Source organism: Spermophilus citellus (genome assembly GCF_964194105.1).
Source record: "Spermophilus citellus genome assembly, chromosome: 1".
Taxonomy (NCBI): Eukaryota; Metazoa; Chordata; class Mammalia; order Rodentia; family Sciuridae; genus Spermophilus; species Spermophilus citellus.
The window spans coordinates 32,379,202-32,404,235 of NC_138182.1; the positions used below are offsets into that span (position 1 = coordinate 32,379,202).

The 25,034-nt window shown below is 35.0% G+C and overlaps 1 protein-coding gene across 1 annotated transcript in view; it reads right to left on the reverse strand.

The window, feature by feature from the left end:
* SOHLH2 (spermatogenesis and oogenesis specific basic helix-loop-helix 2) overlaps positions 1-25,034 on the reverse strand; it is a gene marked incomplete at both ends in the record, with an annotated part of 97,723 nt that overhangs the window by 65,760 nt on the left and 6,929 nt on the right. The window contains 5 exons of the mRNA XM_081300390.1: positions 6,541-6,651; positions 8,723-8,822; positions 10,750-10,854; positions 10,934-10,995; positions 18,615-18,829. Of these exons, the coding sequence (XP_081156516.1) occupies positions 6,541-6,651; positions 8,723-8,822; positions 10,750-10,854; positions 10,934-10,995; positions 18,615-18,829 (593 nt within the window). The remainder of the gene's footprint in view (positions 1-6,540; positions 6,652-8,722; positions 8,823-10,749; positions 10,855-10,933; positions 10,996-18,614; positions 18,830-25,034) is intronic.

The window sequence follows — 25,034 nt, forward strand, 5'->3', positions numbered from 1 at the left end:
TAGTGAAGCTAGCCAATCCCTAAAAAACAAATACTAAATGTCTTCTTTGATATAGTGAGAGCATCTATGAACAGAGCAGGGAGGAAGAGCAGGAAGAAAAGATTAACATTAAACAGAGACATGAGATGGGAGGGAAAGGGAGAGAAAAGGGAAATTGCATGGAAATGAAGGGAGACCCTCATTGCTATACAAAATTACATATAAGAGGTTGTGAGGGGAATGGGAAAATAAACAAGGAGAGAAATGAATTACAGTCGATGGGTAGAGAGAGAAGATGGGAGGGGAGGGGAGGGGGGATAGTAGGGGATAGGAAAGGTAGCAGAATACAACAATTACTAATAGGGCATTATGTAAAATTGTGGATGTGTAACCGACGTGATTCTGCAATCTGCATTTGGGGTAAAATTGGGAGTTCATAACCCACTTCAATCTAATGTATGAAATATGATATGTCAAGAGCTTTGTAATGTTGTGAACAACCAATAAAAAAAATAAAATAAAATAAAATAGCCATGTGAAACAAAACAAAATAAACCTTCAATATTGTCTCTGTCAAAATATTTCATCATAAAAGCTAAAACTACAAGGCTAAAACTACAAGACAACATAGAGACATGCCATAGCACCTTCATAAAAGTAGTGATTTCTACTATAAGGCAAAGAAAATAATGTACATATTTTAAAATGTTAATAAATTAGAATTCATCAAAAAATTTTAAAAACTTCTGCTCATCAAAAAATCACTGTTACACAAATGAACAATGGGCCACAGACTGGGAGAAAATATCTTCAACAAACAAATCTGATAAAGGATTTGAATTCAGAATGTACACAGAATTCTTAGAACGCAACAGAAACACAACCAGATATTTACAAATGAGCAAAAGAATTGAACAACTGTTTCTACAAGAAAATATATAAATGACCAAAAGTGTGTCATAAGGTGCTCAACCTTGTTAATCATCAGCAAAACAAATTAAAAAATCACAATTAGGTAACATTCCATAATCATTACAATGGCTAAAATGAAAAAGACTAACAAAACCAAATGTGGGAGAGGATATGGAACAACCAATGCACTTGAACTTTGCTGGCAGGTGTGCAAAAATGGTGTTACAGTTTTGGAAATCTGCTAGGAAAATACACACATACACCCAACCTATGATATGCAAAGCTACTACTGCTATGTGGTAAGAGCAATGGAAATCTAGGTTCACAAAAACATACATTAAAAAAATGTTCACAGTAGCTTTATTCTTTTTTTTTTAATGAGAGAGAGAAAGAGAGAGAGAGAGAATTTTTTAATATTTATTTTTCAGTTTTTGGCGGACACAACATCTTTGTTTGTATGTGGTGCTGAGGCTCGAATCTGGGCCACACACATGCCAGGTGAGCGCGCTACCACTTGAGCCACATCCCCAGCCCAAGCTTTATTCTTAATAGATAAAAATCAAAAAATGAATAACTAAATGTGGTATGTTTACATAATGGAATATTCCTAAACAATAAAAGGACCAAACTACTGATACATATAAGCACATTAATGAATCTCAAAACATCTGCCAAGTTAAAGAGTCCAGATATAAGTATACACATTGACAATTCCATTTACAGAACAAGCAAAACTAATCTATGGTGACAGAAATCAGAACAGCAGTCACCTCAGGGGGATGGAAAGGATAGACCAGAAAGATGTTTCAAATGTAGGTTTCATTATTCAGGTAAAGTGAGGCCAACAGATCAGAATGTGGCTACAACTGAAAAGCTGATTTATTGTTCACAGTTTCCCAAAAAGGAGGCCTTCCATGCAATGTAGGGCCACATAAAGAAGAGAAGTCTACAGGTCAGCCAGAAGAGGCCAGAGGAAAATGTGGGCAAGATTCTCTATTTCGGTTTCTATGTGAGGCAGGGTAACAAGCTTAGGATGGGCTAGTTGGAATAGCTTTAGTACACTGTGGGTACAGGGGCTGTCCTAAGTTGTATGGAACCTGATGTGTGATGATGAGGGCAGAGGAATATTGGCCTGGAGTGTAAAGGCCCCAAACAGGAGGGGAGGGAACAGAGACTCTGGACTGGTTAGTTTGCATATGGAAGATAAGCTCCCAGGTGAGTAATTTACTATTCTAAGAAGTGGCTAACCATGGGAGGGGCTATGTCTCCACGGTTAGAAAGGTACCAGATATCAAAACATCAGAATAAAGACATGTTTAATATACAAAGAAATATCTCAATATGAGGGAAATGTTTTGTTTTAGAGAGGCCTATGCTTTTGTTTACCTCCTGACCAACCCAATGCTTCCCCATGAGGCCCTGCATGGCATGTTGTGTTCCTTCCTCATTGAAACTATATGAAACCAACTTTTCAAAATTCATCAAACCATACATTTTTGATATTAATTTCATTGTGTGTTAATTATTTCATAATATTTTAAAACTACAGAGAAAAAAATACAGGGAGAGAAAGTTTAAAATTTTTTTGAAGGATGTTAATATTGGCACAAAGAAATGCAATTACAGGCTCTAGGAACTTCAGGTAATCTTGACTTTCCTTTTATCTTTTTGTATGGAAATAGCAATAGGTGACAATGGATCAAAGGGTGTGCCTTGTCTGTTATCTTCCAAGGAAGCCAATTCAATCTGAGTTAACTTTTCTCCAGTTAGGAGTGATTCTGAGAGGCTGAAAGGGATCTGGGCTAAAGGGATATTGGTCCAGACTCCAAGTACTTGGATCTCTCCTCTTTCCAAAGAGTCTCAAGTAAACAAGAGCTCATGGGGGAACCCTCTAAGAGCTCCCTGTTCTACCTTCCTGGAATTTTAAGGCTCAACCAGACTTGGAAAAGCCTTGATTTGTGTCATGCCATGGCAAAGCTCACTTTCACTTTAAGTAAGTAGCCATCCAGAAAATGACTAAAGCAGCATGGCTGACTCACAGCCGCACACAAAAAATGATGGCATCCCTGGGAGAAGCACATGCCCTGGAGAGAACAGCACAGCACATTTACCTACTTTTGAATATATAACAAAGGCGATTTCACCAAGACTGTCAGAATTGGTTAGCTAATGTTTATTCATCTGTTCTCATAACGACAATGGGGGTGTTGGAGTGTTTTAAAAAGAAAATCCCAAATGCAGATATTCAAAAACAGTGGCCAGAATCATTATTTCGTGATATTATTAATAAATGTGCTACCCTATTGTGCTTAAAAACTTAAATAAAAAGATAAAACCATATGTAAAGCAGTTGATTTGGAAGAGGAGGAAGGGAAATAAACTAGAAGCAACCTCTTAAGATTCACAGGAATAGGTAGAGGATTAAGAACAGGGAAAGGAGGGAAAAATTAGAGATGATTTGTTTACTTTCTGTTATCTGCCAAGCAAATCTCCAAAGGGGAAGAGGAGAGGTGCTTGCCACAGCTTTTCTTTATGGGAAACAAAGAGCTTTAGTCCTTCAAATAATGCCATAGAGGCAAATACTCCAAAGCCTTAATATATTATTAGATTAGTGATTCTTAGATTTTAATGTTCATCGAAGATCAAATTAAAAAAATAAAACTTTGAAGGACCAGTAAAAGATTCCCAACATTAGATCTGCATAAGAAATATAAGTTTTAAAAAGTGTCCTCTCCTAATATCACTTCATTATAACCATCTACGAATACCACCATTTTAATATCAAATAAATTAGGAAGAATATAATCTTATGACATAAATTTTATTTAGGCAACTTTAAAATACTAATTGTATTATATTTTCCTCTTTTGCTGCAGATCAGTGATATCTAAGCAAGATATGTGACTGAAGCCCTTAGTCTATCTGCCATCCCATCTCATTAAGCCTCAAACCCCACCATCTTCCTACTAATCTTTTCCAGACAGTAGGGGCCATTCAGGATAGAACTTGGTCCATCTCTTCCTACAGTATGGTCCCATCAAAAACCTCATCTGTACCCACATCTCCATTTTCAGTGGAAGAGGTGTTCTTCTGTCTGTTTCTGGATTCCATAGCCTTCTGTCATATTAGGGACACTAAACCCATCACCAACAACCCTCCCCCTTTACCAACAGTGGTGGAGTAAACTCTTTGACATCCTTCCCACTAAGAGGTTGGGTCTATATCTCCTCCCCTTAGACCTGTGTGGGCTCTGTGACTGCTGGATGAATAGCATATGGAAGAAGTGGCTTTGGGCACATTTTGGGGGACCAGGCCTTAAAAGAGTGGCAGCTTCCACTTTCCATCTCTTAGAATGTTCTCTCCAAGAACCCTCAGCTGCCAGGTCAGAAGTCTGATAACCCTGGAACTACCATGCGGGGAGAGGCCCCAGCTGAGTTCAATCTTCCATCTAGCTCTGCATTGATTGCATTGGATACTCATAACTGGACCATTCAAAGCCAAAAACTACCAAATGACCTCAGTTCATGTTACAGAGACAGAATTGCCTGACTGGGCCCTGCTCAAATGCTGACCCACAAAACCACAAGATAGGTTAAAATGAATGGTGTCAGTACATTTTGACTTAACTTTTAATGTAGCCACAGATTATCAGAACATGAGTATCTTCAAGACCTTCTCTTTCTCCCTCCCTTCAAGCTGTCATTGTGTGTAATATACACATAACCATACTGAAGACTGGCCTGGACTGATAAAAACCTCTGACTTTACCCTAAGTTCCCTCATAGATTCATTTTTTTCCTTCCTTTCATCTATGTTTCCACCTTTCACTTCTCATCTTTCTGGAATGGTGTTTCTTCCCTAACACCATGCTGGTGAAATTATTTTTAACAAGACCAATGATGTTTAAGCTTTGCTAAATACAAGTAATCAGGGCTAGGAATATAATTCACTGGAAGGGCACTGGCCTGACACATATGAGACCCTGGGTTCCATCCACAGCACCAAAAGAAAAAAAATACAAACAGTCAATGACAGGATCATCCCTTCCCTTCCTGCTCTCTCTGCCTTGTGATGCTCCTAACACCCACTCCTTTGGAAAATGCTTCTCTCCTGGCCTCCTCCTGACTGCTCCCTCCCTCTTGGCCTTATCTCCTTCCTAACCCTTCTTTTTCCTCATTCACTCTCTGCTGCCTATAACTTAAATATCAAGATTTCCTCAAGGTCCTCTTCTCCATTTCTATCTTTCCCCCATGCTTTTCACAGTCCTCCTGTAGCCATCCCTATACTCACTGCTTCAAATAAATGCTGTTCCCTGACACCTCTAAGTCTGCTTTTCCAGCCTAGACCATCCTTAAGAATCAAAGGGCCTATTCTTTATTTAAATATGGAGGTGTTCAAACTCAACAAGAGCAAAAATTAAAATGTGCACTTTATACTCTTCAGACTACCATTTTTAAAAAATATTTTTAAATTGTATTTGGACACAATATCTTTATTTATTTATTTATGTAATGTGGTGCTGAGAATTAAACCCAGAGAATTGAACCCAGTGCTTCGTACATGCTAGGCAAGTGCTCTACCACTTAGCCACAACCCCAGCCCCAGACTTCCATTTTACTGTAACTCCTAGTCCACATCTACTTGGGAGTGACACTTGAGTCTCCCTTCAGTCATGTTCATGCTGATTTCACTTTCTTAATTTAGAACTGGCTTATTCCTCTCCCACCCATTTCTATCACTATTGCTTAGGATCTCAAAATTTCTAACTACTCCTGGACTCCAGACTCAATTCCCTCTCTAATGTCCTGTGAGAGTATTCATTCTAAGGCATAAATCCTAAACTATCATCCTTTGCTAAATTTCTCTAGAGATTCCCCAGTAATCCAGGTTGCAATTATAATTCTGCAGCATGACATTCCCAACCCTTACCCTCTATGACTCATCTCTTCCCTTTTCCCACTTGAGTCCCGACAGCCAACTTCATAGAAGTATTTACAGTTCTATAAATTCAGTGGACTCAGTGGTGCTGCCAGCCTCTGTACCTGCTCTTTCCTTCATATGAAACATCCATCCAGGGGAAAGAAAGGGAGGGCACTGGGGGATGAGACTGATCAAATTATTTTTTGTGCATGTACAAATATGGCACAACGAATCCCATTATTATGTATAATTACAATGCGCCAATAAAAATAGATCTCTCCCTGACTCCTAAACCAATTGAATAGTGACTTTTTGTTGAAAGCTCAATTTGCCTATAACCTTCTCAAGAAAGCCTTCCATGCTCCCTCATTTTTCAATAACTTTCTTAGTGTGCTTACTTTGTTCTTCTCTATCATGACATCTATTGAAACATATTTTTTACTTAACAACTTATTTAGAAGTCTGCTTAAGCTCTGAACTGAAGCCTTCTTGGAAGTCAGGGATTTATTTATTTTTAATCTCAGATCTCTACTCATTCTCTACTCATCTCTACATATAGTATGTACTCACAGATATTTGTTGAATGACTGAGAGAGTGAGTGGCATCTATTGAGTTGCCACATTTATGTTTCATTGAATTTCTTAACAATATTACAAGAAAACTATGAAATTCATTAAATTTCTCCCTGTAAAGAAGTAAGGCTAAAAAAGGGCCATATCAATATTCACCTTCTCAGCTTTTCTTTGCTTGAATGAAGAAAGGAAATCTTTTTGCTTTTCTCAAAATCTGGCAATGGAGTCTTTAGTTCAAGTCCAATATCATTTCTTACAGATTCAGCGCTAGAAACAAGATAAAATGATACCACATATTAAAGAGAAAAATTCTCAGGCAATATTGAACAATAAGCACAACACACTTAATCAAATAATGCTTCCTAAGTCTCTTGCTTCATACAAAGGATAACAACAATAAATGTCTCGCTTCCTACAAAGGAACAATAAATACTGAAGCACTTTACCTTATGCATTTTGTGCAGAACATTTTATCTCAAAATTTCAAAAGACTGTATTAAAATCATTGTAAGTTCAATGTTCAAAATTCTAAAATATACTGTAAAGTATAATAGATAAAAGCAGGGTTAAAATGTTCTGATTTCATTGATTATGATATCCCAAATTATAGACAGTCCCCCAACAAACCTTGGTTTGGCTTATAATTTTTTCACTTCACCATGGTGTGAATATACACCAACACCACCTTTCTCTTTTCTACTTTCAGCACAGTATTCAGTAAATTACAAGACATATTCAATGCTTATGTAACGTATTATAAAACAGGCTTTGTGTTAGATGACCTTGGCCAATTATAAGCTAAGATAGGTGTTCTGAGCATGTTTAAGGTAGGCTAGACTAAGCTATGCTATTCACAAGGTTAGGGGGATTTGATGCATTTTTGACTTATGGTAATTTCAACTTATAATTTAAGTTTTTATTGGGACATATCCCCATTGTAAGGAAAGGAGCATGACTGTATCTACTCTTCAGAATAAACAGTACCAGCCAAGAAATACCCTTTTCAACTTGATCAGCAGAGGGCAGGTTCTTTCTATTCCAAAATTGATTGTTTAGTGGACATTTTCTGGCTCTTCTATTTTTCAGGAACTTCTTCAGGCTTTTCAATTGATATTTTTGTTTTAAATCAACCTAAAAATCATGCAAACTAATCCCATTTCCTTTATCTAAAAGAATAAACCTTGATTTGCACATTTACTCTTATTTATAGTTATAAGATTCTGAGAAGAGACAAACATTCAAGATGAGTAGAGATGAAAAACTCTTGCAAGTAATATACAAAAATCAGAAAACCTGCCAATACCCTTCCCAACCTCATATCTGAGATATGGGATCACCTCCCAGGTACAGTAAAGCTCTTTGAGGTTAAGATGCTAAATAAGATTAAAGAAGCTGTTGCTATCTCTGTACTACTTAAGTGAGCTCATCTTTGGTTTAACCACACTTAACTGGTTGCCAAGTCCCTTCCTTGTTCAAAATAGCAGATGGCCACATTCTACAAATTCTAGATGGGACTGACTAAATTCTCAACTTAGTACCCACAGCCTAGGCACTTACATCCACTTTGTAGCCCTAGGCTCTATTTAAACCCTCTGTGGAAATTAGCTCAAAGTAGAGAAAGAACTTCAGAAAAACTTAATCTTTATAAGAATACAATGCTAACATTGGAAGGATCTGACCTGCACTTCAACTGCCTGTTCAATGCAGATTTAACTTCCAGTTTTAAAAAAGACAGACAGCTCTGAGGATGACAGACAACACTGAGAGAAAGACACTCTATAACTTGCCCTGTGTGTCAAGGCAAGCTACATGAAGTCTGTGGAAGAATCTCTTGAGTTTTTTTTTTTTGAGGAGGGTTTTCAGTAACTGCAGCAATGAGTTCAAAAAAGACAACAAGGAGAAAGTTGAGTGGGAGGGGGATAACAGGTAAGCCTGCTTTTTCTGTTTAATTATTAGCGTTCCAAGTTTTTCTTTGAAGAAAGAATTCTACTGCTTTTTAAAAGTTTGAATATCACTTCCATTATGTAACTTTGATTATTAATAACCCAGACTCAAACACTGATACATTTCCCTGGGGAACCTGCTACCTTACAATTTGACCTGTTTCCCTGTGGTCAACTACAACTGTTAATGGAAGCCTTCTTATATTGAGATATTTTTGTAATGAGTACCCACAGTTCCCACTCAGGTTTCTGCAATACAAAAAACATCACACCCCTCTTCCACAAAAGAGCTTTTTCTATTGCATCATCCACAGCACTTCAGCTATTTTCTCATAACCAACATTTTTTTTTAATGATCACAGTAAAAATTGCTAATATTAAAAAAATCCACTAACCAAGTGAATAGATCAGTGGAAAAATACTCCAGGTGTTCACTGAAGGTACTCTGTAGGGGTAATTCATGTTCTTCAGCCCTTATAGCATTTTCACTCTTATCTGAAAGAAAGAGGACCATTTTAATTCTAAGCAATTTTTAGATTTCAGTCTGTGAAGCACAAAATGACCCAAGTTAGAAAGCAAAATTAAAATACTATTTACCCCAGAATATCCTCTTTTTCAACCAAGTGACAGGTGTGCTTAAAACACATTCCACTGAATTTATTTATCAAATTCCTATTTATAGGTAAATGTCAAGAGAGAAAATATGTATGAGTCTTCAATAAGCAGCTGCATTGTCAAAATATGGCTCTGAAAATTTTTTTCTTTTCTTTCTTTCTTGTTTTTTATTTTTTTTGCAGCTGCTCATCCTTGGAACAAAGATGAGGCAACTGGAAGCAGGCGTGGTCATGACCAATAGAAGGTTTTTGGACAGGTGATGAGCAGCTGCTCTGTTTCTACTGAGGACTAGCTAGGAACAAATTGCCAAAAGGACCTTGGCCACCACAGTCATTTCCAGGAAGAACTCTGACACTGCAGGGGCTGGGAGCCATGGGCGTATTACAAGGAAGACTCACTAATCTAAATATTTTAAAATAAGATTTTAAAAAGTCAGGCTGTACTGAACGCTGTATCTTCTGGAATATGAACGTATACAGGATAATTCTGAAAGTATCCTAAGGCATATTGTAAGAAAAATATTAATTTAAAAATGTTCTACCTTTATTGAGGTATGACTGACAATCCTAAATTGTATGTGTTTAGGATGTACAATTAGAGTTGATATATACTGTGCAATAATCACCACAATCAAATTAATTAACGTATCTACTACCTCAAATATTTATTTTCTCTTTTCTGTGTATGTCATGGGAACACTTAAGGTAAGTATACGGTACAGTATTGTTAACTACAGTCACCAAGCTGTTTGTTAGGTCTCCGGAATTTGTTCCTTTTACATAGCTAAAACTTTGTACCCCTTCACCCACATCTCCCCATTGATATCATCTTAATTCTAGAAGAGTTATCAGCTATTGTCCTAGGCCTGCAACAACCAAACAATAGTCACTGACCAACATTAATTCCAGTAGAACAGGATTTCAGAACCTGGAGCTTGTCCTTTTACAAGTAAAGCCAATTTAATTAGTTTGTGTTTAGATTCTAGCAATACACATAATACTGAACAGATAAAGAGGATAGGAAAGGCAGCAGAATACAACAGACACTAGTATGGCAATATGTAAATCAATGGAAGTGTAACTGATGTGATTCTGCAATCTGTATACAGGGTAAAAATGGGAGTTCATAACCCACTTGAATCAAAATGTGAAATATGATATGTCAAGAACTATGTAATGTTTTGAACAACCAACAATAAAAAAATAAATAAATAAATAAATAAAGAGATTAGAAATGTAAGGTCTAACTGAAGCATTGACACTAATTCTCTGTGTCTAGAGATTTAGAAGAGAAATATAACCATCCTATTAAAGAGACAGAATAATTTATTTTATTATTAATAAAGTAGTATTCAATTCATGGCTAGTGCCTCTGAATTTTAGACATTCATAGAATGACACAGCATGATTGACTCCATCTTAATGACTAAGAAAGTATGGTAGCTATGCTATAAAAAAAAATTAGTCATGATCTTTTTACCAAAAAACAAAACAACAACAACAACAACAACAAAAAACCACCTGAGTCTACCACAAACAACACTGTATTATGCAACACATTTTAAGCCTCTAAGATGTAAGTCTTTTTCTCTTAGGTTTAAACAAAGTTTTCTCTTTATTTATACTTTATTTTCTTCTGACCACGATTAAACAAAGACTACATGTTTGTTAGAGTATGTAGCAAATAGTTAATCCTCAGTAAATAAGATGTGAGTACAAGTGGGGACAAATATAAAAATGTATAGGCGTGGTTTCATAGAATTTTAGTGAGAATTTTTCAAACCTTTGGATATTTATTTTTCACTCACCTGTATCTGAGAAATATGTTTTCCAATATTTTACCACAAGACTCATTTTTTCCATTGTCAGTGGTTCTGTTAAAGTAATATCAGCTCCACACCCTGAAATACAATCTAAGAATTTTGTATTAAATATTGACCTTATGATTTCTGTTTGAAGAAAAAACAAATGCTATATCCAGCAGGCACATACCTTTAAAATTTTCAGGGATTATAAAAACAAACAACCAATGTGTATTTTTCTTCTTGCCAAATCTGAGAGGGAAATAAAATGTTATAATGAAGCAAAATCATCATTCACAACTTTGGAATTCAAAAGCTAAACTTACTACAAACCAAGCTAGAGTGATTTTTGTTATTTCTTTAGAACTTAAAATGATGGCATTAATATGAAAAAATTAACAAAAGTGGTATCTTTAGTCAGTGAAGTGAAAGATGTACTACTTTTTCTTTAAAAACAAAACAAAACTACAACAATAAAAACACCTACAACAGCTCAGGAGGATAAGGCAGGAGGATTAGAAGTTCAAAGCCAGTCTCAACAATTTATTGAGGCCCTGTGCAACTTAGTGAAACCCTGTCTCAAAATAAAAACAGTCTGGGGATATGGCTCAGTGCTTAAGCATCCCTGGGTTCAATCCCTGGCCCGCCCAAAAAAAGAAAAAAAAAGGGAATTTAAAACTCACCCAAATTTTTAAATTGCTCATTAATTTATAAAACATTAGGGGAAAGATGAACATTTTAAACAATATCATAGGGATGGGACCAGTAAAATACAGAATGTAGGAAATTTTATAAGACTTATGACCCCTTTTAAATATAGGTATATATGTAGATGTTCTTTAGGTTTTATAAATATATATATATATATATGACAAAATAAAAAAAATGGAAGAGAACATTGAATCTTTATTTGTAAACACACTTTTTTGAAAAAATTGTAAGATAAGCAGGAAAAATTAAATACTGATTAGATATTTTTACAACATTAAAGGAATTATTATTAATTTTCAGGTAAATATTGGTATTGTGGTTATTTCTGAGTCCCTATCTTAGCTGTATATTAATTTATGGATAAAATAAAACAATGCCAGATTTTAAAACAAACCACCAGAGGCAGGATAGCTTGGAAAAAGAGACAAAACAAATTTGTCCAGATGTTGATAATGTCAAGCTGCATTATGGGCATGTGGAAGTTCATTATACTTTTTTGTCTACTTTCATATGCCTAAAATTTTTCAAAATAAAACTTTTATATTTTGTGCCATTATAGTTAACTATACTCAGTAGTCCATAAGCTGGCTAAACCTTAGCATTAACGGAAATGAAATATTTTTTCCATGGGCAATGTTATTTTGAGTCAAACTTTCAATTGAGTGAAATAAACAAGCTTTTTTTTTTTTTTTTTTTTTTTTTGAGACCAGGGACTAAACACAGGGGCACTTTACCACTGAACTATATCCCCAACTATTTTTATTTTTTAAATATTTTTGGCTGTAGGTGGGCACAATACCTTTAATTAATTAATTTATTTTTATGTGATGCTGAGGCTCGAACCCAGTGCCTCACATGTGCCAGGTGAGCACTCTATCACAGAGCCACAACCCCAGCCCACCTGTTTATTTTTTGAGATAGTGTCTTGCTAAGTTGTTGATGGCCTAAGTTGCCTAGGCTGGTCTCAAATTTGTAATCCTTTTGCCTCAGCCTCCTGAGTTGCTGGAATAACAGGCATGAGACACCAAACAAGCTATTCTTAAATAACTAAAAACATCATTTATCAGTATGTGGTTATACATGCTTATAATTTATTCATTAAATCCAGAATTGGAAGAAACCCCACTATATAATATTGTTAGTTTATTTGAAAACATATATGTTTTCTGTTAGAAATATATATTATTCTGTTAGAAATTTTAACCCTAAGTATCCATGGGGGATTGGTTCCAGGAAACTATGGGGATACCAAAATCCTTGGATGCTCAAGTCTCTTATATAAATAGGATAGTATTTGCATTCAACCCACACACATCCTCTTGTATACTTTAAATTATTTCTAGATAAATTATAATACCTAATATAATGTAAATTCTATGTAAATAGTTGTTATCTTTAGAACAACTTTGAATAATGACAAGAAAAAAAGTCTATACATGTTCAGTAAAGATGCAATTTTAAAAATTATTTTCAATTCCCAGTTGGTTGAATCTAAGGATGAAGAATGTGCAGACATGGAGAGGTGAGTGTGAATGATTTACATATCTACAACATGTATATCGAGAACCTACTATGTACAAGACTCCAGTGTCAGCTCTGTGGTATACAGGGGTAAACAGACAAAAGCCCTGCTCTCACGGGAGGGCAGATGTTTAACAAATCATGGAGGATAATTAAACAGACAGAACTGTGTCCAGTGCAGTGAATACAGGCCTCAGGGTCCATGGGAGCCCTGCAGCCTTTGGGGAGGCCTCCAGGCAGACAGGCTTCTACAGCTGGCTAGGAGTCAATCACACAAAAAGTGGGGGAGAAGGGAAGGAGGAAAGAAAAAGAGAATCAGAGAATACTCAGGGCAAAGGCAACAGCATGGGCACAGGCCTTGGGAAGGTAAATGTCAGGGTAGGATGGTTTGAGGCCAAAGAAAAGATTTGCTGTTTTATGAAAATGGGAAATGAGAGGCTATCGAACTTGAGAGTGATGTGATTCTATTTTCATGTTAGAAAGATCACTCTGACTATGCTGAGATGGGTGGACAGGTCCGCACAGAGTGTGAAGAGACCACACTGCAATGGCCCAGGCAAGAGCTAATGGTGGAGAAAGCAGACATATCTGAGAACCTTCTGTAAAAATAAGTCACTCAGAATATTTGCTATATCAATGACTCCAGACAAGCAAGACTTTGCTAAAAATGTGTCACCCAACTGAGGTCTATTAAGGCTTCATATTGTTCTGTGAACTCTGAGGAGCTGGGACTGGAAGAGAAGACAGGAAAGGAAAGGAAACATGGCTTTCATGAGGAAATAGGCATGTGCAAGGGGAAGCTAGGAATGAACTGGCCATCTGAAGGTGGAGGTAAGAAAAGCACATCACTCGACTGATGTGGATGGAGAGCATGGTGGCCTGGAGGGACTGGGAGTACAGAATGATGCCCACCTTGATGTAAAAGTATTTTATATGTTATTTTTAAGTGATGAGCAAGGGTAGAGTATGTAGAGTTATAGAAATACAGACAACAGGATGAGGAAAGAGGAGAAAAGGAAAATGGACTGAACAGAAGAAAAAATTATTGGATGGTTCAGTTGAAATAAAAGATACTTCAGAGATTCATCAAAAGTAAACTATAAGTCAAAATACTCAAACTAGAGAACTGAACAAAATAGATTTACTTTAAGAAATCACTCTATTTTCATTTTTGCAAAATCATACCAATTGATTTTTTTGACATAGAATGTTAGATTTGTATATATATATTTATATATATGATGACTTACAAGCTTTACATCAGTGGGGATTCCTGAATTTTTGTCATTAGCTCAGAATCAATGACCAACCCAAACACTCAAGCTACTAGTGAAACCCTAACTGTAGAGCTGTACAGGGACTCACACAATCAATAGAGTTCCCAGAATCCAACACTCTGGTGCTAAGCTCAGCTTATCATTCACATTCTGTCTGCACAAATCAATAAGCTAAAAAAGAGTTTCTGGCTTCCAGGATCACCAAGAAAATGTCCTCTTTCTAAGGAATGAATGTTCCTTGAAACAGCACTAAGCAACACAAAAGCAAAACTCTTTTATCCATCCCAACCAAAATCACTTCTTCCACATTCCAAAATCCAATTTGAGGCTGAGACATCCTGTGTGTTTTTCAATTAAAAGAGTCTTGTGTTTTAAAAATTTGCAAGTCATTTGGGACAATTCATTTGTCCTTGTGTTTCACATATTACACTGTTCAAATATTATGATGATTCCTGAGGTGCTACCCAGGATCTACCTCTAGTGTTTAGATATGAGACTGGACGAACATTCTGCTCTCCATTCCTTTGCCAGCCTCCAGTACTCTATGGAACTGAGGCCAGACATCAGCTCAAAATGCAGCATGCTTATTCTCAGTCTTGGCCCACTCCCAGGTCTGGCACCTGGTACAGTACTACTAAATAGAAAGATTATATAAAAGTGTTTTGAGCTGAGTTTAGGAGAGTCCTGACCTCTGAAATCTACCATCTAAGAAAACCAAAACAATCTTTTTTATTTTTAAATACCTAAACCTGAGCTATATTCTACCAGCCCTTTTTATTTTTTGAGTTAAAATCTGCTGAGGCTGGCCTCGAACTTGCTACCTTCCTGCCTTAGCATCCCAAGTTGCTGGGATTACAGGTGTGTACCACTATGCCCAGTGCCAAACAGTATTGTAAGTCCCTATGAAGCTTTGTTCAGGGCCAGAAGGACTTCAAGGAACCAAAGCTAGTGTCACATTTGGGTTGTAGCCTCTTGAGTACAATTATTCCTTATGCTGTCCATGGACCACATGCAGCCAAACTAATCTGGCATGGCCTATTTGAGGCCTATAACAAATAGTTTTTTTTTTTTAACCACTTAATTAAAACAACCATTTTCAGTAAGAAAGTTAAAACTTTTACTGTGAATATGAGAACACTGAGCTCACTTTCTACCTGAGATAAAATGTAGTATTTTAACAATGTTATTCTGGCCAATAATGAAGGTCAGTGTGCCCTGCTCCCATTACATTATTCCACAGAAGAGTCCCTTTTGTAAATCTCGCAAGTTAGATGTATAAGAACCATTTCAAGAAAAGTAAAACTGCAGTTCTAGAAAGGATCCATACACTGTTGATGAATTTGAAACATATTTTAATTTTCTGTTCCTGCTTTTAGAAGATCAAGTGTCAAGATGTATCTGAATTATCATGTATCTGCTCTTTGAGTATAGCTTAATTTTGACCACTGACTTAAGCCAACAGTGAAATATTGTGGGATTCTGGGGCTAAGCCTATGAATCCTAGATTATCTTAAAATATTTTACCACTGGATAGTGTCCGAGTTCATCTGGCTCAATAAAAATATGTTCTTTAAACACATTCATAAAATGAAAACAATTAAGGAGTACTATTAGGAATGCCGACCCATAATGGAGATGTATCTACTGCTTGAAATAAAGTACCAATATTTTTATGAATGATTAAAATTAATTAATGATTGATACCAAGCTCAAAAGACAGTTCTTTTCTAAAAATCAGTTTAAAAATCCTTTAAGGAGACTTCTTTAATTTTATTCTAAAATAACCCTAATATTATAACTCACAGGCTAAACATCATCCTTATTTCAATAAAAATCCATATGCTTCATAGATACATAGGTTTGTGATCATGTGCTCAAATACTACAAATAAACATGCACACTTCTAGTCCACAGTAAATTCCTTATTCGCTGCTAGGAAATACAATGTGGCCAAGAAAGAAAAGTAAGGGAAATAAATAATTGTACATTTTCCTGGACCCATCCAGATTTTGAAATACTACGAAAAACAATAAATATCTAAGGGGGAAATCCACAATTTAGCAGAAGGAAAGCTAAGCCAAACTCTTCATTTTGGGTTAGTCATTAAATATTAGTCAAAGCTCAAAAGACATTATGCTTTAAAAAGATAAATTTTAAATGTCTTATAAAGGAGTCAGTATGTTTATAAGACTCATTGCCCTATGAAAAACTACAGGTTGAAAAACTGTAAACTTTCTCCACAATAATAAATAATTTAAGAATTCGTAAATAATGAACTCATAATAGTTCTCAGGGCAGGGAAGAGAATTTCAGAGCCATTCCTATCTGCTGAGGCCAGCAACACAATAGCAGTTTCCACAAAGAAAACAGACCCTTTTCAAAGAGGAATACAAAAGCTAGAATTCATTTTTTGTCTCCAGAATGGCATTTACCTCATCTGTTCAGTCATTCACTTATACCTACAGCAAGGGAGATAATGCTGGCTAATAGTCAAGATCTACCCTGGGAATTGAGAATAGAGCAACAAGAGACAAGGAAAACAAATTGGTGTATTCCACAAATGATCCTTTTTTCATTTCAGACACATACTTTTACAGCAAAATGAAAGCCCTACCATATGCATATCCGTAACTTAGTGCCTTCATGTGTCTTCTTTTGTCTACTATGAAATAAGCTACAGGCTTGGGGTGTAGCTCAGGGGTAGAGCACTTGCCTGGTGCGCATGAAGCCCTGGGTTTGAGCTTCGGCACCACACAGGCATTTACACACACACACACAAACACACACACACAAAAAAATCTTAAGCTGTCATTTAAAGTAATGAAAGCCATAGGAGGTAGAATCTGCAGATATAAGTATCAGACAGGAAAATCTGTCCTTGAATCTCCTAGGTTTTAATGACTGTGATTAAATATCAAATTTATTATTAAATAAAACTTTATTTTTACCCTGTTCTAAACATCAATAATGAGCAAATACAAAGCTTTATTCCATTCAGAGAGACAGATAGGATGTCACACCTGAAACAAGGGAAGAGATCAGCCATATAGTTTTCCAAAAATCACATGTGTTTGATTTATACCAAGTTTTGCATATGCTGAATCTCAGAGGTATAAAAGAAGTGGCTTCAATACAAAAGTCAAATAATTACCTACTTTTATAAAGAACCTGAAGCAAGTAGTTCTAAGTTTTGGGGAAACAAGACATGTGCTCTTAGGCAGGTCATTTCATTCTCTATTTTCATATCCGTCGAAAGTAGGGACAATGAAATCCTGCTCTGCTCACATCACAGAACTGCTATAAAATAAAAATACTAAATGCATGAGATATCATGAAAAGTCCCCAAACAGGGAGAACTCCATCTATGGCAGATTTTTTTTTAACCTTTTAGTTCATGTGACTTTGTTTGTTTGTTTTTCAAAAGGCTGTGATAAAATAGGCACATGCTCTGGAAGGGGGCTCTTCATAATGTGTTTGGGAAGTGAAATCTACTTTTGAGGTGTGCCGGTTTTTCCAGAATTTAGATTCTCAGTAGAAAGCTGAAAGAAATGCAGACCAGTGGTTCTAAGAAACCCCAGAAATAGTGTCTATCTGTCTCTCCCTAAGAAAGGACTCAATGGCTTGGGCTTTCCATTCCAACCCTTCTCCTTCTCTAATATAATTTGCTTGACCCTATATATTCAGTGATCACAATATTGACTCTGAATTTTCACTCTAGTGCTACCTACAGTTCTATTTTCTCTATCATGTGTTTTTATGGAAACACAACAAATTTGTTCTGTCCTAACCCTATTTAAACACATTCCAAGTGGCTTAACATTCTATGTAGTCAGAAAGAACTGGACTCCAGTTCTTGAGAGTCCAATGCTCTTTAGAAGAAGACCTTCTGTGGACTTCCATGATGAAACAGAAATATTGGAGGTACTAGTCTCTGGGCTAGATGGACAAAGAGAACCTCAAGACTCCAAGGGACAGTTTCAGTCCACAACCAACATGGCAGAGCTGAAAGTGCTCACTTGCTTTAATATCTGCTGTAATAATTAATGAATTCTGGAAAGATGTGTCATTTTAATGATGCTGTTATTTATAAGGCATATCTATGGGAATAATGTAAGCATTATAAGCCAAGTAAATTTCTGGGACCAATTAATTCTTACCCATACCTATTCTCAAGTTAAAATAATTCTTATAATAATATGTCACACTGGCAATAAAAATAGCAACATGTACAGAGTTGAACCATGAAGATATGCTTCTTTTTAAAAATTAAAGTAGAAATAGATCATCTTTTAAGAATTTTTATAGAAACCTGTTTTTAAAACACCAGTCTAAAGATATAAAGTCAAGGTTTTGAAAGTTTACCTAATTGACCTGACAGCTTCTAGCTCCTCCACACTTAGGAAGGAAGTTGTCTTCAGGAACACCATGTCGAATGTGCAATGGTCTAAAAGTGTGGCTGCCTTCTGCACATCACTAATGGTGATGGTGACTTCTGCTGTATTTGCAAAAAGCTTCTGTAGAGCATCAGCCAGGTGATAAACAGTGTCATCTCCAACCAACAAGAGGTCTATTTTTGCCTGAAGGAGAAGGAAGAAAGCAAAAGCACTACATAATTAATATCTGGACATAGAAAAAAACATTGTGCATGAGAGGATAGAATAAATAAAGGTGACAAATAACAGCTGTACTGGATGGTGAGCTGTAAGTACTTCAAAGGTAGGAATGTCCTCAGTACCTAGGATTCAATGGATTGGAAGGGCATTCTATTTTTTAAAGTTTTTCCTACCCATTTTATTCTACTGTGTTTTCCTGCAAATTTCTATCTTGTCCTATTAACAACAGACAAGAATCTTATGACCCAATTTCTCAATAGTCCATCCCACTGTAAAATCTGTTTACTGCTTAGAAAACCAAACTGGTGCTCTCCCACACAATTTATTTTGGTGAAACACACATTCCAGAAAACAGCAAAAGATCAAAATTCCCGAGAAACACTCAAATAAAGTCATTTGAGGGGAATATATATGCTATTTAAATCTGAATATCAGGAACCAAAAAGTTTCTTCATTTCCATGTGGGAGTATTTTCAAATACAATTAGAAAAAACAGAATTCCCATCCTCACTTTTAATTTTGCTATCTTTTATTCCCTATAGCTAATGAACATAGCCCATGGAAAAGGCCCAAGGTTGGAAATGCTCGAATAAATGAAAGTAGTCAAAAGACAATTGGAAATGCCAAACCATGGACAGATCTATGTGAGAAAACAGATTGGGGAGTTGAGCGTTGAAGCCAAAAGTAGTAGGTGGAGGAGTTGGAAATACTTGTACAAAGAGAAAAGCAGCCTGTCGAAGATGCACCTCTTCAGGGCAGGATGCTGGTATAGTGGCCTCCCCGGGCTCTCCCCAGCTTCATCTTGGTTTCCCAAGGATTGCAGGAAAGAACTGGGAGGTGTAAGAAACCAGGCAAGAGAGTGAAGTAAGCAAAGATTCTGCACTTTTACCTGCTTATCTTCTCATTTTCGTCCTTATTATTTTTTAAAGTAAGTCTTCCTTTATCATCTCATATCCTCATTCAATTCCTTCCCTTGGAGCAACCACTATTAACAATTTGCTGTCTATCCTTCCACACAATTTTTATGGCAGATGTATCAGTGTAATACACCCACGTACAGCTTTCCCTTAAATAAATGGGATATTATGTTTTTTAAAAGTAAGTTGTTTTTCTCATTTAATGATATAGTTCAACAATTCCTCAAAATTTTTGGTTCAACGAGAACATTCTCATTTTCCAGAAGGTTACACATGTATTTTCTTTAAAAAAAAAAAGTTTCCTATCTTTTGTTGGGATCTGGGGTGGATGTGCTCATCTTCATCCAGTCTTCCTCATGTCCAGTGATAATAACTCATTAAGCCACTCTCCAAATGTTGAACTTCAATGTTGTTAAAATGCTGTGATAATATCTTTATAAGCATTCCTTTGTGTAAATGCATAAATCCTAGCATCAAAGCTATACAGAAAGGTTTTCCATTTTCCATCTTAGATATAGCCAAATTGCTTCCTAGAAGCAAAAGTTTGTGTCCCCACCAAGAGTATAGATGAGTTCCAATTCCCTGAATTCTTAATAAGACTGGTTATTCTTAAGCTTTTTAATTTTTTTTTTGCATTTTCCTTTTCATTGGTATTTTTCTGATCAATGTTTAATATCCTTTCATTTTAATGGCAATTTACATTTCTACTTATTCCATATTCTATTCATCATGCATGCCCATTTTATTATGCATGCCTTTGTGCACCTTCCTATTTATGGTCTTTTTCTTATTGCTTTGTTGGATTTTATGTATTGTGAATATCACTCAACTATTTCGAGTCTGTGGATCCATCTTTAAATTTAAGGTATCTTGTCAATGGTGTTTCGTATGTAGTCACAAGTCACAAATCTGTTTTCTTTGGGACTTTGGTGAATTTTGTCTTGCTTTCAAACCCATCTGTTTATATTAGAATATGGATTGATATGTTAAATGCTTTTATTTTTTTCACTTAGCTTTTTATCTTCTTTGAAATTTACTTGGTGATTAACATGAGGTAGTATTCAATTTCATCTTTCTTAAAAGGCAGAGCTAAATGCCCTGATAGCATTCTCGAAAAAAATAAACTTTCCTCAGTGCTTTTAAATGCCACCTTTATAAGTGATTTTGTTATGTTTTTCTGAAACTTATTTTGATTAATCTATTTGTATATTCCTGGTTGATAGCATACTGTTTACTAGCTACTTATAAAGTGTTTTTCTATTTGATAGAGTACATTGACAGTTTCCTTCTTGTTATTTTAAAATTTTGTTTGCAGTTATTTCCCACAACTTTTTTTTCCAATGGAATTTTATCATCTTCTTGTCAAGGAACCCTGCTGAAGTTTTGATAATGCTTGCATTTATCTTAAATGTTAGGGTATATCATCACTGTATTAAATCTCCCTATTTAGAAGATGTGACTTTCAAGAGAATTTGGGTCTTTTGTGTTCTTCACTTTTATAGTTACTTTCATATAGATTTTGCATGTATCCTTGAATATTTATCGTTAGATATTTTAACATTTAGAGATCACTGTGAAGGGAATATCTTTTCTCATTTACTGAATTTTCTCATTGATATAGCTGTCATATAGAAGTGCTGTTGATTTCTGTATAAGGAAGGTGCTTCATATATTTTATGATATAACATATTTTAGTTGATTTTTCTCAGTTTCCTTGATAGACAATCATAAAATCTTCAAAAATGACATTTTTGTCTGTTTCCAGAATTTATGCCTTTTACTTGTTGATTTTAAAGAACTGGCTAGTGCATGGGTTTTAGAGCTAAGTAAAATGTATTTAATACATTGAATATGTATACATATATTTTACTCATAAGTATACATCCACATAAAATGTAAGCATAGTATATACTTTAATGCTAACAAATTGTCAAAACTGCAAAAATAAATAAATAAAGTGTTGGCTAGAATATCCAAAACAGAGGTGAGCAGTGAAGTGAAAATGAGCATTCTTGCTTTGTTCCTGGCTTTAGTAGAAATATTTTGAAATTCTCTTACCACTAAATATGATATTTTCTGAAGATTTCTAGTCAATATCCTTTATCAAAAATTAAAAGTTTATTTCTATTTGAAGGTAAAAATTTTAAGTCATAAATGGGTGTGGAAATATACTTAATGCTTTTTCAATATGAACTTGATCATACTGTTTTTTATTTTTCCTTTAATCTGGTAGGTAGACAATCATAATAATACATTTCCTAATGCCAAGCCATCATTGCAAGTAATAAACAAATTCATAACAGATTCAATTCATTGTTCAATTTTTGTATCTATGTTCACAAGTGAAACTGGAAACTTTTTTTTACTTTATTGTGTTGTCTTATCATGGTTTGGGTACAAGGATTGCATGGCAACCTTGAAGAAGAAAAAAAAAAAGCATTGATATTATTCTATCGTCTCAAATATTTTAGAAAACAGAAATTATAGGTTTACTGAGATTTATTTAAAACATGTTTATAAAAGTGCATTTAGACTACCTTTTACAGATTTTGATTGATTACAGTTAAAGTTTTCCAAACTTCAATTAGGTGAATTTTGTTCATGCATATTTTGAAAAATCCATTTCATCTATATTTTAAAATGTATTAACTTTTAAAAATATGTAATATGTATTACTGGGTTCTTCTTAATTTCTAACTCAAAATTAATGTTTTTTTTTCCTTTTTTTCTTTGTTTTTCCTCTGCTGATGCTTTATTACAGACTATAAAACTCTGTGGTCCAATACAGAAGACATAAACAATTTACACTCATGTTCATAAAACTTATTCTGCATTCAGCCCAGTTATGTTAGCCTGTTTCAAATGCTCAATATCTATGCATAAGTCGCTACCATATCAGGCAGCACAATTACAGAATATTTTTATCATTGCCAAAGAAAGTTCTGTTGGACAGCACAGTAGAGAAAATAAGCTTTCCTTCAAGTGACATCTTGTTGTATCCCATGGATTTTGACAGAATCAGCATTCATGTTCATTCACAAGTAAAAAATTTTAAACTTTCAGTTAATATTTCTATTTTAACCTGAGTTCAACTCCTATATAAAGCTGTTTTTAATTTTAAAGGATAGTATGCTTTAGTTCTTGATGTTTTGCCAATCCACCAGGTATTCATTTCTTATTTTGATATACCATCAAAAGTGAATGTGCCCTGCATGTTGTCTATTTTTTTAGAATTTGACATTCTTTTTATATCCTACAGTCAATTTTTGTAATGTTCTATGGGTATTTGAAAACAATGTCTATATTCTAGTAAACAAGTTCTATATATCTTTTAGAACAAACTTGTTAATTGTTTTCTTTTGTCAGGCCCAGTTACTCTTTCAGTTTATAAGGAGGTATGTTAAACTCTCCCTCTCTAATTATGGTTTACAATGTCTTTATCAATGTCTTTATCAGTTCTATTTGTAACTAGGGGTCATGTACATAAAGGGGTCATGTTCATGACAGTTACACAAATTTATATGGAAATATAACTATAACATTACTGTATAATGATTTGGCTTTATGTATGTTAAACAGCATATGTATATACACATATATATTATAAAGAAAGCTAAATATGAAATATAACTGTTACTTTTAATACTTTACCTGGAATTTTACTTGTTTCTACAACTTTTTTCATATTCCTTTATTTTAAAACATTCTGTATCTTTGATTTTGTGTGACTTTTATAAATAGCATAAAATTGAATATTTAGTATTTTTAACAATCTGAGCTTTCAATTTTTGATGTACATCTAAAAGTAACTTATTATATTTATGACATTTACTATTTCCAATAATGTAATATGATTAATCAGCTAATATTAATTAATTATGAAACATTTACAACCTAATGTGAAATGGTCTAATTCCTTTCATTTGTCATTCCTACTTCCTATAGTTCCGTCTTTCTCCCACGTCTTTGGTTAAGCTGATCAATTTTTTCTTTTTCTACCCTGCTGTACCTATAGTGCTTTGGGAATTAAATTACTTATTTCTATTCTTTGAGTAGTCAATTTTCTTACCTTTTTATTTTGAATTAATTTTAGATTTACAGAAGAGCTATAGAGGAAAAAAATAATCCAAAAACAGGGGGGAAAAATGAAGAGCTATAGAGAGAGAATGGCGAGTTCTCAAAAACTCTTCACCCAGCTTCTCTATTAACACCTCACATAGTCAGGCTATTTTTATAAAACCTAAGACATTGTGGGTTTTTAACCACAATTTTAAAAACTAAGAAATAAACACTGGTACAGTACTATTAGCTAAACTGTAGGCTTTAATTGGATTTCATGATTTTTTTTCCACGAATGTCCCAAGATCTCTTCTAGGATAACACCGTTAGTTGTCATGTCTTCTAGTCTTCTCTAATCTGTAAAGATTTCTCAGTTTTTATTTTTCCTGACTTTTATTAATTTTTTTACACAAATGGAGTACAACTACAACTTTTCATTTCTCTGGTTTTACATGATGTATAGTCACACCATTTGTACAATCATACCCGTATATAGGGTAATAATGTTTGTCTCATTCCACCACCTTCCCCCGCCACACACCCTCCCCTCCACTCTGCTCAATCCAAAGTTCCTCCGTTCTTCCCTTGCTCCCCTGCATTATGGATCAGCATCCACTTATCAGAGAAAACATTTGGCCTTTGGTTTTTTTAGGATTGGCTTACTTCGTTTACTGTCCCTTTATCTGTAAATGCCATAATTTCATTCTTTTTTAAGGTTGAATAATATTCCATTGTGTATATATACCACAGTTTCTTTAACATTCATTTATTGAAGGGCATCTAATTTGGTTCCACAGTTTAGCTACTGTAAACTGAGCTGCTATAAATATTGAGGTGGCTGTATCACTGCAGTATGCTGATTTTAAGTCCTTTAAGTGTAGATGGAGGAGTGGGATAGCTGCGTCAAATGGTGGTTCCATTCTAAGTTTTCTAAGGAATCTCCACACTGCTTTCCAAAATGGTTGCACTTATTTTTCCTGAATTTGAGGGATGCTGGTGAGGTATTTTGTGGAATATCCACAACTTAGATTTGTCTGACATTTTCACATGATTAGACTGAGACTTTGGAAGACTACCATAGACATGAAGGACCTTTCTCCTGGTGTCATGAATCAATGACACATCTATATCTTCACCTTGGTTCCTTGGTGAAGGTGGTGTCTACAAGAGTTCTCCGCTATAACATCACTATT